Source organism: Bombina bombina, chromosome 1, assembly GCF_027579735.1.
Source record: "Bombina bombina isolate aBomBom1 chromosome 1, aBomBom1.pri, whole genome shotgun sequence".
NCBI classification, from domain to species: Eukaryota; Metazoa; Chordata; class Amphibia; order Anura; family Bombinatoridae; genus Bombina; species Bombina bombina.
In genome coordinates this window covers 442,810,537-442,828,267 of record NC_069499.1, presented here as the reverse complement: position 1 = coordinate 442,828,267, position 17,731 = coordinate 442,810,537, and the positions used below count along the sequence as shown (strand labels likewise).

At 39.0% G+C, this 17,731-nt stretch overlaps 1 protein-coding gene across 1 annotated transcript in view; it reads left to right on the top strand.

Moving 5' to 3' along the window:
• LRP2 (LDL receptor related protein 2) overlaps positions 1 to 17,731 on the top strand; it is a 337,404-nt gene that overhangs the window by 121,742 nt on the left and 197,931 nt on the right. The window contains exons 16-17 of the mRNA XM_053698401.1: positions 364 to 567; positions 12,357 to 12,549. Of these exons, the coding sequence (XP_053554376.1) occupies positions 364 to 567; positions 12,357 to 12,549 (397 nt within the window). The remainder of the gene's footprint in view (positions 1 to 363; positions 568 to 12,356; positions 12,550 to 17,731) is intronic.

Genomic DNA, 17,731 nt, shown 5'->3' with positions numbered 1-17,731 from the left:
CAGTTCAGGGATATGAAAAGCCACTTGTTTCAGATTATTTTATCTTCTTTGCAGGGGTCAAAGGCAAATATAAATAAGCAGCTGTACTGATCAACCAATCACTGTGTAGACTTTTGTAGAGTTAGGGTTCTGTATTCTCCATCTGCCTTTCTTTTAATGTTCTTGATGTTATAAACTTCAGAAAAAACAGGAAAAGTAGTGAATTTCATTTCTGATAGTTGTGCATATGGTTTATTTTCTTTTGTGGTTGACTTGTGAAGGTTAGTGTTAGAAATAAAGAGAATAAATGTATAATTGTTTCAAACTTTTATATTAGCCCATAATCCTTGTATTCAAACTATTCCCATAACATCTGTCTTGCAGTGGTACGGAAGTTTTTGCTCTTTTCTTCTCAATTGGCTGTTCGTGGAATTCCATTTAACCTATCCACACAGGAAGATGTAATTATTCCAATTACTGGAGTTCCCTCATATTTTGTTGGGATAGATTTTGATGCACAGGATAACAGTATTTTTTATTCGGACACAGTTAAAGACATCATTTATAAACAGAAAACAGATGGAACAGGTAAAATTGATTTGTCTTTTTGTTATGGTTACAGCTATTTTGAATTTAATAATTATGTATTCTGTTTAGGAATGAAAGCTTAGCCCATATTTATATTTTAAAAAACACTATTGTATATTAAAAAAATAAACATGTTTAATTTGTAAATATATATAAAAATATGTGAGCGATAAGGGATTTTGTCTTATAGAATCAGCTACTGACTATCATATAAGTGGGTAAATATTAATTTTATGCTATTTTTATGTACTGTCTTATTAGGGCCTGATAGTTTAGTTTTAGGGGCCAATTTATCAAGCTCCGTATGGAGCTTGATGCCCCTTGATCGGGTTGATTGACACCACTTGCTAGCGGCCGATTGACAGAAAATCTGCAGGGGGCGATCTGGGTTGATTGACACCACTTGCTAGCGGCCGATTGGCCGGAAATCTGCTGGGGGCGGCATAGCACCAGCAGTTCACAAGAACTGCTGGTGCAATGATAAATGCTGACAGCGTATGCTGTTGGCATTTATTGATGTGCGGCGGACATGATATGCTACATCGTATCATGTCCGCTCGCACATTAATAAATATACCCTATGATGTCAATTGATAAATTGCATCAATATCTAAAGGAGTGATAAGGTGATCTGTTTAAAATGTAACATTTATTTTATTTCATTAAAATCACAGAACACAAACAACATAAAATTTAAAAACACAATTGGATTGTTGACTTATTAGAATACAGATTATCCCCTTTATCAAAGTGCAGGTTGGGTTATCTAACAAGATTAGATTATCTTGCAATGAGGTTAATAATGAATTAACACAGGGTCAATATGGAATATTGTGGTGTCACAGTTTTAGTATATGTGTAAATTACACCATATGCGTACGTTTATCAATATCTGTATCCACAATTTAATACTGGACACAATTGAAAATATTGGAAAGGACTTTCACATTTTATAACCCGGATTGGTTATAAAACCTTGTATTATTAATTCCGATAGTTAGTTAGTTAGTATGTATCACTATTTATTGTTTGTAATTAATTTAGATCTTATCAACACCAATATTAGAATTGATTGATATATGAATGTGTTGGTATTACAAGAACTCCCGTATAATAAGCATCTCCCGTATAATAAGTGTAGTGCTGTTGCATCTCTGCTCTTTGTTTAACCCCTTAAGGACCAAGGCCTTTTTTCAATTTCTTTCCCTTAAAGACCAGGGCTATTTTTACATTTCTGCAGTGTTTGTGTTTAGCTGTAATTTTCCTCTTACTTATTTACTCTACCCACACATATTATATACCGTTTTTCTCGCCACTAAATGGACTTTCTAAAGATACCATTATTTTCATCATATCTTATAATTTATTATTAAAAGAAGGAGGAAAAAATGGAAAAAACACACTTTTTCTAACTTTGACCCCAAAATCTGTTACACATCTACAACCACCAAAAAACACCCATGCTAAATAGTTTCTAAATTTTGTCCTGAGTTTAGAAATACCCAATGTTTACATGTTCTTTGCTTTTTTTGGAAGTTATAGGGCCATAAATATAAGTAGCACTTTGCTATTTCCAAACCATTTTTTTAAAAATTAGCGCTAGTTACATTAGAACACTAATATCTTTCAGGAATCCCTGAATATCCATTGACATGTATATATTTTGTTTTAGTAGACATCCCAAAGTATTGATCTAGGCCAATTTTGGTATATTTCATGCCACCATTTCACCGCCAAATGCGATCAAATACAAAAAATAGTTCCCTTTTTCACAATTTTTTTCACAAACTTTCGGTTTCTCACTGAAATTATTTACAAACAGCTTGTGCAATTATGGCATAAATGGTTGTAAATTTTTCTCTGGGATCCCCTTTGTTCAGAAATAGCAGACATATATGGCTTTGGCATTGCTTTTTGGTAATTAGAAGGCCGCTAAATGCCACTGTGCACCAGACGTGTATTATGCCCAGCAGTGAAGGGGTTAATTAAGGAGCATGTAGGGAGCTTTTTGGGGTAATTGTAGCTTTAGTGTAGTGTAGTAGACAACCCCAAGTATTGATCTAGGCCCATTTTGGTATATTTCATGCTACCATTTCACCGCCAAATGCGATCAAATTAAAAAAAACTATACATTTTTCACAATTTTAGGTTTCTCACTGAAATCATTTACAAACAGCTTGTGCAATTATGGCACAAATGGTTATAAATGCTTCTCTGGGATCCCCTTTGTTCAGAAATAGCAGACATATATGGCTTTGGCGTTGCTTTTTGGTACTTAGAAGGCCGCTAAATGCCGCTGCGCATCACACGTGTATTATGGCTAGCAGTGAAGGGGTTAATTAGGTAGCTTGTAGGGAGCTTGCAGGGTTAATTTTAGCTTTAGTGTAGAGCTCAGCCTCCCACCTGAAACATCAGACCCCCTGATCCCTCCCAAACAGCTCTCTTCCCTCCCCCACCCCACAATTGTCCCCGCCATCTTTAGTACTGGCAGCAACTCTGCCAGTACTAAAATAAAAGGTATATTTAGGCCTTTTTTTTTTTTTATAAAAAAGCATATTTACATATGCTGATGTGTAGGACCCCCCCTTAGCCCCCAACCTGACTGATCCCCCACCAAACAGCTCTGTAACCCTCCCCCTCTGCCTTGATGGGTGCCATCTTGGGTACTGGCAGCTGTCTGCCAGTACCCAGTTTAGAATAAAATTGTTTTGTTTTTTTTAAATGTTCCCATTTTCTGTAGTGTAGCTCCCCCCCCCACCTAAGACCAACCCCCCACCCCCTCCTAGATACCTTTGATTGCTTGTTATAAAATATTAAACATTTTAATACCCCTTTCTCCCACTTATACAAACAAAACTTTTCTGTAGTGTAGCGGTTCCCACCCACTCCCGCCCCGTGCACGCGCCCGCCCGCCGTCCCCCGTGCACGTGCGCGCGCCCGTGCGCGCCCCCATCGGCCACGCCCCTGATCCCGCCCCCCTCTACATTGATGGCCGCCCACTCGCCTCCCAAGTCGGCTCCCACCCACCAACAATACCGGCCATAGATGTCCGGTGCAGAGAGGGCCACAGAGTGGCTCTCTCTGCATCGGATGGCCCAGGGGTGTTATTGCAGGATGCCTCGATATTGAGGCATCCTGCAATAACCGGAAAGCGGCTGGAAGCGAGCAGGATCGCTTCCAGCTGCTTTAAACCCCTAATGTCGTACAGGGTACGTCGCTGGTCTTTTAAGACCAGGTTGTGTGCGACGTACCCTGTACGACATGTGTCGTTAAGGGGTTAAATTGATAAATTAAATCCAAAATTATGTATAATATTTTAAAACAGTTTCCAGTTTATGTCTATTATTATTATTATACTTTATTTATGAAGCACCATTATATTCCGCAGCGCTGTCCATGGATACAATTCATTTAAATAAAACAATAATATAAAACTTCAAAGAGACAGGACAGAATTTACAAACACATACAGGAGGAATCGAGCGCCCTATTCCCGTGGAAACTTACAATCTAGAAGGGTAGGAGGTTGAGAAACAGGAGGTGAGGACTGTAAGTTTGAGAAAGATGTTAATGCAGAGTTAGATGAGGGAAATGTTAGGTAAGAGAAATATCATTGAGTTGGGTGGTAGGCTTCTCTGAACAGAAAAGTCTTCAGAGAGCATTTAAAGGAAGAAAGATTAGGGCAAAGCCTGACAGCACGAGGGAGAGTGTTCCAGAGGGTAGGTGCTGCACAACAGAAGTCTTGCAGTCTAGCATGAGAGGAGGTGATAGTCGCAGATGCAAAGAGCAGGTCATTTTTGGATCTTAGTGGGCGTGCTGGAGTATAATTGTCGATTAGAGAGGATAGATAGAGGGGAGCGGTGTTGGTGAGCGCTTTGTATGGAAGGGTGAGAATTTTGTATTTTATTCTGCTGTGTATGGGGAGCCAATGAAGGGACTCACAGAGAGGTGCAGCAGATACAGAGCGACGGGAATGGTGGATCAGCCTGGCAGAGGCATTTAGGATGGATTGAAGGGGGGAGAGGTGGGAAAGAGGAAGGCCAGTAAGAAGGTTATTGCAGTAGTCAAGTCGGGAAATAACAAGGGAGTGGATTATTTGCTTTGTGGTGTTAGCGCATAGAAAAGGTAGAATCTTGGAAATGTTATGTAGATGGTTGCGGCAGGATGTAGAAAGTGATTGGATATGGGGGGCGAAGGATAGATTTGAGTCAAGTGTAACTCAGAGGCAGCAGGCTTGGGGCAATGGGGAAATGGTGATGCAGTCAACAGGGATAGAGAAGTCACAAGTCGGCGTAGAGCTTGAGGGGGGGATAAGAAGGAGCTCAGTCTTGGATATGTTAATCTTTAGGTGGTGAGAGGCCATCCAGGAAGAAATACAAGATAAGCAGTTGCTGACATGAGAAAGGACAGAGGGAGAAAGAGCAGAAATTGAGAGGTAGATCTGGGTGTCATCAGCATGCCATCTAGTGCTCTTGCAAATGGATAAGATTCTTACAATAGTGCTGCCAAATAGTGCTCCAGACATGTGCACATTCCTGAGCTTTTTTTCAACAAATGATACCAAGAGAATAAAGACAATTTGAAAATAGATGTTAATTAGAAAGTTGTTTAAAATTGCATGTACTCTACTATGGAACCAGATGATCCCTCACTCTAATATTGATACTGAATTTATTCAATTATCAATTCAGAAAGTGGCTCAGGCTACTCTGTCAGCCACCTGGCGAGAATCACATATCAGACTAATACACAATTCTTATTTCACCCCCAAAAAAGGTAGTAAAATCCGCAATCAGGGCTTTAGCCACTGCCCAAAGTGCTTATTGCCGGCAGCAGATCTAATGCACATGGTGTGGGAGTGTCCCAAAATAAGACACTTTTGGTGGAAACTAGAGTTCTGGCTCACTAAAACACTCAAAATTCCGATACCAGCAATAACACAGCTACAAATAATATTTGGGATAATGAATCAAAATCCATATCAAACAAACGATAAGTTAATTCTCCTGTCCATACTAGCATCTAGATATATTATCTTTAAAAATTGGAAGCTTAAGACATCACCATCTATTCCAGGGATTAAACACTGTTTAAAGAAACAATGTCTGTTAGAACAAAGAGACACTAATTTAGATAACGAAGACAATATTAGACAATTTTTCAGCAAATGGTCAGTATTCATTAAATCTCTGCCAGATACGGAGATAAATGATATAATTTTTCCGTTCAGAAACTCTGAATTGATACTCCTAGGGGCTTGGTAATAATCTTAGCAGAGAGCAATAATTTATCAGGCTGTTTCAGTACTTATTTCATGAGGCCCTAAGAACACAGTCCACTGGGTGGAAGGGTGGAGAGAAAATGGATCCCTTTTTCCCCCTTTTTTTTTTTTTTTTTTTTCTTTTCTTTTTCTTTTTCTCTTTTCTTTTCCTTTCTTCTTTATCAGATAATTGCTTACTAAGCTATACTAAATACTGAGAATTAGTATAAGGAAGCGTATAAAACTGGAAAAACCCAGCAGAATTTGCAGCACATTTTGGATGCTTTTTTTTTTTTTTTTTTTCTATAAAGTTATACTGTCTAAAATGGGTTTGTTTTACTTTTAAATTGATTTTTTTTCTTTCTTCTCCCCTTTGTATGATTGACCAATATGTAATTAATCGCCCTGCAAGGCACAAATCATGTATCTGAAGTTCAATGTATCTTCTGCTGGATATAAATAAACAATTAAAAAAAAAAATGCAAAAAAAAAAAATTGCATGTTCTATCTGAATCCTGAAAGAAAAACATTTGGCTACATTACAAGTTGTGCATTTACGCCCGCTGGTATTATGAGTCTTGAAGGTTTAGGGTCACCGCAAACTTTTTTGGCCTTACCGCAAAACGACTTACGTAAACTTTGTAAAGTCTTTTTTCTATGGGACTTCCATAGCACTGGTATTACGAGTCTGTCCTGGGAGGCCAAAAAGTAAGCGGTACACCCTACCCCGTCAAGAGTCCTAACGCATTTAAAAGTAAGTAGTTAAAAGTTTTATGGTACAACGCTGTAACATAAAACTCATAACTAAAGTGCTAAAAAGCACACTAACACCCATAAACTACCTATTAACCCCTAAACCGAGGCCCTCACGCATCGCAATCACTATAATAAAATTATTAACCCCTAATCTGCCGCTCTGGACACCGTCGCCACCTACATTATATTTATGAACCCCTAATCTGCTGCCCCCAACATCGCTGACACCTACATTATATTTATTAACACCTAATCTGCCGCCCCAGTGTCGCCGGAACCTACCTACACTTATTAACCCCTAATTTGCCGCCCCCAACGTCGCCACTATAATAAACATATTAACCCCTAAACCGCCGCAATTCCGCCTTGCAAACATTAGTTAAATATTATTAACCCCTAATCTGCCATCCCTAACATCGCCACCACCTATCTACACTTATTAAGCCCTAATCTGCCGCCCCCAATGTTGCTGCCACTATACTAAATGTATTAACCCCTAAACCTAAGTCTAACCCTAACACCCCCTAACTTAAATATAATTGCAATAATTCTATCATTCTAGAATTCTATCAGCCAATCAGAATTAAAGTAGAAAAAATCCTATTGGCTGATGCAATCAGCCAATAGGATTGAAGTTCAATCCTATTGGCTGATCCAATCAGCCAATAGGATTGAGCTTGCATTCTATTGGCTGATTGGAACAGCCAACTTACATAGGGGTTAATAAATATAAGCAGGTGTCAGCGATGTCGGGGTGGCATATTAGGGGTTAATTAGTGTAAGATTAGGGGTGTTTAGACTCAGGGTTCATGTTAGGGTGTTAGGTGTAAACATAAATTTATTTCCCCATAGGAATCAAAGGGGCTGCGTTACTGAGTTTTACGCTGCTTTATTGCAGGTGTAAGACTTTTTTTCAGCCGGCTTTCCCCGTTGATTCCTATGGGGAAATCGTGCATGAGCACATAAGACCAGCTCACCGCTGACTTAAGCAGCTCTGGTATTGAAGTGAGATTTGGAGCAAAATTTTGCTCTACGCTCACATCTTGCCTTTTAACGCTAGGTTTGTAAAAACTTGTAATACCAGCGCTGTATGTAAGTGAGCGGTGAGAGAAAACTGCATGTTAGTGTATAAATTGTTTCAACATATGCCTATGATTAATAATACATATGTACTTTACTGTGCAGTTTGCTATGACTGTATTTATTCTCCTTATTACATTTTTAACTAAAATCAGTAAAAAAAAAAAAACACAACACATTTTTCTTCACTGTTTTACATCTGCAGCATAGTTTAGATTAACTCTAGTTTAAGAACATAGAATTTCATCAGGCGGCTCCCACGTGTAGTACTTGTCAGTGCTAGTTTATTCAATATCTGCTCCTTTGCACAACATAAAAGTTTGAGAAGAGATGAGCATTGTCAGCTTAGATAAGTTATTCAATATCTTGAGAAACTGATGAGGAAGCAAAGGGTTTTGACCATTATTTTGACAAATGACTTTACATCTAAAGTAATTTATTCTATCATACTTATGAACAGTGATTGTTTTGTAAAAGAAAAGGTGCCAGAACTAACTGATTATTGATTGATATATTGGGATCTATTTAACAAGTTCCGTATGGAGCTCGATGGCCCCTGTTTCTGGCGAGTCTTCAGACTCGCCAGAAACAGCAGTTATGAAGCAGCGGTCACAAAGACCGCTGCTCCATAACCTGTGCGCCTGCTCTGAGCAGGCGGACAGACATCGCCGGAAATCAACCCGATCGAGTACAATCGGGTTGATTGACACCCCCCTGCTGGTGGCCCATTGGCCGCGAGTCTGCAGGGTGCGGCATTGCACCAGCTGCTATGTGAGCTGCTGGTGCAATGCTGAATACGGCGAGCATATTGCTCGCCGTATTCAGCAAGGTCTGGCGGACCTGATCTGCAGTGTCGGATCAGGTTCGCCAGACCTTGATAAATATGGGCCATTGTGCTCAGTAACTTTGAGTAAAGTAAAGGCACTACGTTATTTACAATGCTTCATATATTTTGCAGCCCCCTCTTCTGCAAACTGATTACAAATATTACCTGTTATGAGATATCAGAGGTGGTGGTGGTACTTAGTACCAGTGAGTACCACCACAAAAAAGCCCTGCATATGAAACAGCAACATATAATGAAAAGGTCAGCAGTATCATGTGTGTGCTTAATTCTAAAGCTTTTTGGCTGATATGTACTTCTTACTAATGCTCATTGTCTAATAGGTACAATAAGCATTTGTAATAATTAGCCAGTCATGTATGATATTCATGGATACATTCATTATAGGCTGATAAGAGCAGCTCACATTCTATTGGTGATCAGACACATACATTCACAAGCAGAGAAACATTTTGTTTTAGCAGAGGAAACCTGATTTACTAACAAGTAGTTAGAAAGCTTATACAAAAGTTTATCACCTTAAAGGGACATTATACACTAGATTTTTCTTTCAATAAATGTTTTGTAGATAATACATTTATATAGCTCATACAGTTTTTTTTTTAAATGGATAGTTTTGCTTATTTTTAAATAACATTGCTCTGATTTTTAGATTCCTAACCAAGCCCCAAAGTTTTAGGAGAATACCGACATATACCTACTCCAGCTTGCTTCTGTTTGTTTAAAGGGTCTTTTCATATCCAAAGGAAGGGGGAGGGGGAGTGTCTGCTATTTCCCACTTGCAGTGGATGTGGATGTTCCAGTAACCTTTTAAACAGAGCTAAACTGGAAGCTTGTAAGTAAGTTTTTAAACGGTTTTATACTGGATTTTTATATCAGTATCTGTGCATATTATTCTTTATAGTAGTGTCTATTACATGCAGTTATATGAAAATTGGGGTATACTGTCCCTTTAAGTAATATCAATATGGCTGATATACACTCTTTCCGCATAAATCTGTAACTACATATGTGTTTAATATGGGACTGCAGTCAACTTTGAAGAATGAACTCATATGATTTTTCTTGTGGTATTGAATATTACGTTTTTTAAAGGTCTGCAGCAACAATAATACAACAATAAAACCAGTCAGAGGTTATACAGGCAGAGTCACACAGGAAATCAGGCAGCAAAGACAAACTCACCCAAAGCCCAGACAGACTTACAATACATAGGCACAGAGAAGTGTATAAAAGAGAAAAAGAAAAGACAACATCAAGGAACACCTGTGATTAAATTGTGGAAACCCTGCAGAAGGCAAATGCCTGACATGCACTGCAGGTCCAGAGACAGCACTAGTAATCTGGAAACATGGTGGGACAACTACTCTTACAAAGTCGAGCAGTATTTACTAACCAATGTATCTGGACACCCCATGTCGGGGGTAGTGAATAATGTGTAATACTGGCTGCATACACTTACAAGTTTACAATGTTTTTTTATATAATTAATATTATTTTTATTTTTTATTTTTTTATATATTTTCTTTTTCTTAGAATTTGACAAATTTAACAACATGTTTAAGGATACAATACAATAATTAGAGTAACAAATGACAGGCACCAAGCCATTTAGACATGGCCAAAGGCTCTACAATTAGCTTGAAACAGTCCGGGCTGTACATAGTCTTTTAATCCTCGCTTAATTCTTGGCAATTTCTATTCCGGGATTGTCCCTTGATTGCTACCAGTAATGTTTGCCATTTTGTACATTTATGGAGGACCGTAAGCTAATAGTGCAGAATGAGTTCCATATCCTGTCATATAGGCAATTTTTAACCTGTTCCTATTGCTAAAACTTCAGCACTGAGGTAACTTGAATCATCAGTATGTTAACATTACTAAACCAATATACATAAAACAAAATAAATAAGTAAGAACAAAACAAAGAATAAAATAAATATAAACATATTTATATATGAACTGGGCTAGCATAAGGGGCTTAGCAGGCTCACCTTGCTCTGTTATGAATCAGGCAAGAGTTTGATTAGTTGTTACTATATATAAAGGAATCCCATAGAAATTGAATGTCATGAAAGAAGGACAATTGCCCCATTTTCAGGTAAAAGAACCTTTCCATGGCCAAGTTGTGATTAACTAGGGTCTTCCATTCGGGGATTGTGGGAACTATTGCGGATTTCCAGCATCTAGGAATCAACTGTTTTGCTGTATTAAGCATTATTTGAAAAAGGTGTTTCCTAATCTTGCAGGAGATTTGTGTAGGATGGAACAGTAGAATTATTTCGGGATTAGGGGTTAAGTGTGCCTGTATGAGTGAGTTAATGTTGTTAAATATCCTTCACCAATAAGCTTTAATTGATGCACAATCCCAGAAAATGTGCTTCATGTGGCCTTCTTGATTACACCCTCTCCAGCACTGTCCGGAGCTGGAGTCATGTACCATCTCATCATTATTTTAATATTTGTTTCTTTAGCGTGTGAGGAGTTGGCGAACTGCATTAATTTTTTTAAATCTGAGGTTCCAGACCTGTGGGGATGTAGTTGTGTTAATTTCTTTGTCCGATCTCTTGGTGTATGAAGGGGGTTGTGGGAAGATATTTTCCCAAACCAGTTTATAAAGTGTGGAGATTGTTGCGTGTGCTGTTCCTGACGACAAGCACAATTGCTCGAACATAGTCAAGGGGCGTAAAAAATCCTTTTTAGATCTGTGTGATAGTATGTAATGTCTTACCTGATGTGTTCTAAGCAAAGAAGATAAGAATGGTAGTTCTAACAAGTCCAATTGGTGTTTCCTTTTTAAATCATTGTTATTTGTTAGTAAGTGGATAGGTAGGAAATCCACTAGTGATGTATTTGAGGTAAGCACGACTTTCAAGCCTGGAAGAAATTCGGGGTTGTGTAGTATGGTAGTTAGAGGGGAATATTTAGTTGATATCTTGCTATATGACTTGAGAATATACATCCACCCTTTAGCGCTCGCTTCTTCGTATTTAAACCATTCAGATATTCTTTGAAGAGAGATAGCCAATTTATATGAGCGAAGATGTGGGACCCCCAGACCTCCATTATCTGGGATTTTATGGATTGTATTTTTATTTATTTGTGGCAACCTGCGCCGCCACACATAATAGTTCATGATTTTTGTAAAGTATCAATTTCTTTTGAAGTGTTTGGGATTGGGACAATCTGGAAGATGTAAAGTGCTTTAGGGAGTAACATCATTTTAACAGCCTGAATCCTCCCAGACCAAGAAATATTTTAAAGAACCAGGTGGGGGTTAGAGATTGAAATTCTGTGATTAACTTCCCATAATTTAGTTTACGTAATTCTAACTTATCTAGGGAGATGTATATACCTAAGTATTTTAAATATTTTGTTTGCAATTTGAGAGGGAGCTGTGATTTAATTTAGTTTAGTGAGTTTTGTGACATATTAATGGGAAGGTATTCCGATTTGGACATGTTAACCAAAAATTTTGAGACATTTCCAAAATTTGATAACTCCGTTAACGCATGGCGTAGAGAGGTTAAGGGATTCGTAAAAGTAAGAAGTAGGTCATCAACATATATAGCTAGTTTGTGGTTTCGTTGTCCCAACTCGACCCCCTGTATTTGCTTATTTGCCCTTATCTTAATTGCTAAAGGTTCCAGGGATATAATAAAAAGTAAAGGTGATAGTTTTTTTTATATAATTATATTACATGCATTCAGTTATCTGACTGTCAAACGCTTACAGAAATAAACCAGAGGTTACAACATAAATGCCAAAGATGTATTAAAGGGGCACAAAACCAAAAACATTTTCTTAGGACATATGACAAATGTAATTTTTAACATTGTTGTTTTGTAGGTAAAGAAATTCTCACAGCTAGTAGAGTAGAAGGTGTTGAAGACTTGGCTTTTGACTGGATTTCAAGGAATCTTTACTGGACTGACCCACGGTATCGAAGTATCAGTGTTATGAGACTGGCGGATAAATCTAGAAGAGCTATTATCCAGAATTTAAATAACCCTCGCTCAATTGTAGTGCATCCAGTTATTGGGTAAGTGTGATAAGCTTCACTTGGTTTCTTAATTTGTGCTCAAAATATTATTATTATAGAGTACTATATTCCTGTTTTAACCTTACATTTACAACGTTTCATTTATTAACCTAGCTAAATTAATGCTAAAATCATCATAAAGGACTAGATTACAAGTGGAGTGTGCTATTAATATTGCAGGGCCATGCTAAGATTAGTGTGCAATCTGGTATTTCAAGTCCATGTTAAACCAGACTAACTAGAGACAGTTTAGCGTGGTTGACTTCCCTTTAGCATGCCCTATACTTTCAATGGAAGGCGGTTGCACTAAACATCTTATGTTGTGAGTTGTTACAGGGCTTAATAAAACATATACAGTCGGGCAAAAAAGTATTTAGTCAGCAACCAATTGTGCAAGTTCTCCCACTTAAGAAGATGAGAGAGGCCTGTAATTTTCATCATAGGTATACCTCAACTATGAGAGACAAAATGTGGAAACAAATCCAGACAATCACATTGTCTGATTTGGAAAGCATTTATTTGCAAATTATGGTGGAAAATAAGTATTTGGTCAATATCAAAAGTTCATCTCAATACTTTGCTATATATCCTTTGTTGGCAATGCCAGAGGTCAAACATTTTCTGTAAGTCTTAACAAGGTTGTCACACACTGTTGCTGGTATGTTGGCCCATTCCTGCATGCAGATCTCCTCTAGAGCAGTGATGTTTTAGGGCTGTCGCTAGGCAACACGGATTTTCAACTCCCTCCAAAGGTTTTCTATGGGGTTGAGATCTGGAGACTGGCTAGGCCACTGCAGGACCTTGAAATGCTTCTTATGAAGCCACTCCTTTGTTGCCCAGGCGGTGTGTTTGGGATCATTTTCATGATGAAAGACCCAGCCACGTTTCATCTTCAATGCCCTTGCTAATGGAAGGAGGTTTGCACTCAAAAGCTCACAATACATGGCCCCATTCATTCTTTCATGTACACGGATCAGTCGTCCTATTCCCTTTGCAGAGAAACAGCCCCAAAGCATGATGTTGCCACCCCCATGCTTCACAGTAGATATGGTGTTCTTTGGTTGCAACTCAGCATTCTCTCTCCTCCAAACACAACGAGTTGTGTTTCTACCAAACAGTTCTACTTTGGTTTCATCTGACCATATGACATTCTCCCATTCCACTTCTGGATCATCCAAATGTTCTCTAGCATACTTCAGATGGGCCCGGACATGTACTGGCTTAAGCATGGGGACACGTCTGGCACTGCAGGATCTGAGTCCCTGGCGGCGTAGTGTGTTACTGATGGTAGCCTTTGTTACGTTGGTCCAAGCTCTCTGCAGGTCATTCACTAGTCCCCCCCCGTGTGGTTCTGGGATGTTTGCTCACCGTTCTTGTGATCATTTTGACCCCACAGGGTGAGATCTTGCGTGGAGTCCCAGATCGAGGGAGCTTATCAGTGGTCTTGTATGTCTTCCATTTTCTAATTATTGCTCCCACAGTTGATTTCTTCACACCAAGCTGCTTGCCTATTGCAGATTCAGTCTTCCCAGCCTGGTGCAGGTCTACAATTTTGTTTCTGGTGTGCTTCAACAGCTCTTTGGTCTTCACCATAGTGGAGTTTTAGTGTGACTGTTTGAGGTTGTGGACAGGTGTCTTTTATACTGATAACAAGTTCAAACAGGTGCCATTAATACAGGTAATGATTGGAGGACAGAGAAGCCTCTTAAAGAAGAAGATACAGGTCTGTGAGAGCCAGAAATCTTGCTTGTTTGTAGGTGACCAAATACTTATTTTCCACCATAATATGCAAATAAATACTTTCCAAATCAGACAATGTAATTGACTGGATTTGTTTCCACATTTTGTCTCTCATAGTTGAGATATACCTATGATGAAAATTACAGGCCTCTCTCATCTTCTTAAGTGGGAGAACTTGCACAATTGGTGGCTGACTAAATATTTTTGCCCCACTGTATAAAACATATTAAAATAAAGAATTAGACATGTACTCCTTGCTTAGTGTGCTTAGAGAAATATGACTGCACTTCACTGACGAGGCCCAATGAAGGCCAAAACGATTGTTTGGGGATGCCGTGTTCCTTGTTCAGAGAGGAATTGCTTGGTATTTTCGGTACTGGACTGACTATAATAGGTGGTATCAGATTGATATACTACAGGAAAGTTTGGCTCTGTGAAAGCATTACTGGCCTTAAAAGCAGCTGTATCCAGGTTGTATATCACCATAGAACAAGCTAACAAGTTATTGAGCTGGTTGTTCATTCCTGAGAGTGTGCTTCTCTCTATGGCCCCTATATTCAAAGCATTGATAAGAAACTGAGCAATGCCAGCGAGCGGTAATATCTCTCCTATAGGGGGCGCCCTATTCGAAGTGTACCTACACGGTGCAAACAGTGCACTCACTGAAACTAAAATTAGTTTCTGTGTAGGCACACTTCAAATATTGCCGTGGGGACCTCAGTTTATTTACTCCTACACTAACTAGCTCATGCAATGTAGTCTCGGCAGATGATAGCTAGCAAGACAAACATGGCCACTTCCCTCCTCACAACCTGCACTTCACTACTTTGAACATATCGATCTTGTGTCGATATGTCTAAAGCAAAGTGCAGACTGCTCCAACTAATACACCCCGCTAACTCACTCTGAACGCTTGTAACTACATCATGCCTAAGCTACACTCCCCCTCGTTACCACTCACTGACCACCTACACCTAAGTCACAGCTAACCTGCACACCCCGGAACGCCCAGCTAAGTCTCTAATACTGCCTACACTGATATAATGTCTAAACTACACTCCCCTGGAATGCCCAGCTAACTGCCTTCTGTCAAAAATAACTCACTAAATTAAACTATACTATTAATAATAAACCTCCTAATAATAACTTTGAAGCTATGTCACTAAAGTTATAATCAATGTTTAAATTATATGTCACAGGGATGTGCTAATATGCAGACAGTCGACCACCCAAACAAGTGGTTTCCCTAGGGGCCTCATCAAATTGACGATAACATACTAATATCCCTTGCACCCTACTTGATCGACACCCCTTTTAAGAAGATGCAGACGGGGTTCAATTCTGGTCTGGTGCTGAGTTTCAGGAGCCCAGATGTCAAATCTCCTTGACAAAATATGCTTTGTCATGTACAATGTAGAATATTTAAATTATTGGAGATATCTTAAAAGGGATTTAATAGTTGCTTGCTATTATTTCAAACACAAATATATATTTGAAAATATATGTTTATGTTTCAAATAATATTAAGCAACCATTAAATCCCTTTTAAGACATCTACAATACTTTACACAATATGCATTGTACATGACAAAGCATATGATTAAACCATTGACCCCCTAATCTGCCATAACCTAAAACTAATCGTAGAAGGTAAGGCCCTACACATATATATTCAATATTTAAAATGATACATTGTTATGTAGAATGTATAATGTTTAAATATTTGCATATAAATTACAATGTAATTAATTTTGTTTGTTGTGTTTATTATTTCTAATTAAAGACAGTTTAATATAATAGGTCTACATAACTGCATGCCTGTAATGTAAAATATAATCTAATTAACATAAATTAATTAACCCTTTAACGATGCATGTCGTGCAGGGTACGTCGCACACAACCTGGTCTTTAAAGACCAGCGACGTACCCTGTACGACATCTGGGTTTAAAGTGGCTGGAAGCGATCCTGATCGCTTCCAGCCACTTTCAAGGTATTGCTGTGATGCCTCGACATTGATGCATCACTGCAATACCTTTTTTCCAAAACTGATGCAGAGAGAGCCACTCTGTGGTCCTCTCTGCACCGGTAGTGATGGGCCCGATCGTTGGTGGGTGGGAGCAGCTGCAGGGAGGCGGGTGGGCGGCCCATCGCTACCTGGCATCCGGTTCCTGAATGTGCAATGTGCACGCCGGGTGCCGGGAGCGTGCGGGAGCCTGCAGGGAGCGCGCATGCGCGCGCATGTGTGCGCACAATCGCGTAACAGCCACTGCCACCAATGAATTAATGAATGGGAGAGAAGGAGGGGGGAAATAATTGTCAAGAGGATCTGGGAGGGGGAGAGGGAGGAGGGTATTAGGGGGGGCAGCTACACTACAGAAAAAATTTAATTACATAAAAAAACATAAAAAAAATTTTTTGGGAGGCAAATTGGGTACTGGCAGACAGCTGCCAGTACCCAAGATGGCAGCAAATAGGATGTGGGCAAGAGTTATAGAGCTGTTTGGGGGGATCAGAGAGGTTGGGGGCTAAGGGGGGGTCCATCACAGCTAAACAAAAATTGTTTTTAAAAAAAAATTCATAAAAAAAAAAAGCCTTTTATTTTAGTACTGGCAGAGTTTCTGCCAGTACTTAAGATGGCGGGGACAATTGTGGGGTGGGGGAGGGAAGAGAGATGTTTGGGAGGGATCAGGGGGTGGGATCTCTCAGGTGGGAGGCTGATCTCTACACTAAAGCTAAAATTAACCCTGCAAGCTCCCTACAAGCTATCTAATTAACCCCTGCACTGCTGGGCATAATACACGTGTGATGCGCAGCAGCATTTAGCAGCCTTCTAATTACCAAAAAGCAACACAAAAGCCATAAATTTCTGCTATTACTGAACAAAGGGGATCCCAGAGAAGCATTTACAACCATTTATGCTATAATTGCACAAGTTGTTTGTAAATAATTTCAGTGAGAAACCTAAAATTGTAAAAAATTTAACATTTTTTTATTTGATCGCATTTGGCGGGGAAATGGTGGCATGAAATATACAAAGATGGGCCTAGATCAATACTTGGGGTTATCTACCACACTACACTAAAGCTAAAATTAACCCTAGAAGCTCCCTACATGCTCCCTAATTAACCCCTTCACTGCTGGGCATAATACATGTGTGGTGCGCAGTGGAATTTCGTGGCCTTCTGATTACCAAAAAGCAATGCCAAAGCCATATATGTCTGCTATTTATGAACAAAGGGGATCCCAGAGAAGCGTTTACAACCATTTATGCCATAATTGCACAAGTTGTTTGCAAATTATTTCAGTGAGAAACCTAAAGTTTGTGAAAAAAATTATGAAAAAGTGAATTTTTTCTTTATTTGATCTCATTTTGCGGTGAAATGGTGGCATGAAATATACCAAAATGGGCCTAGATCATTACTTTCGGATGTCTTCTAAAAA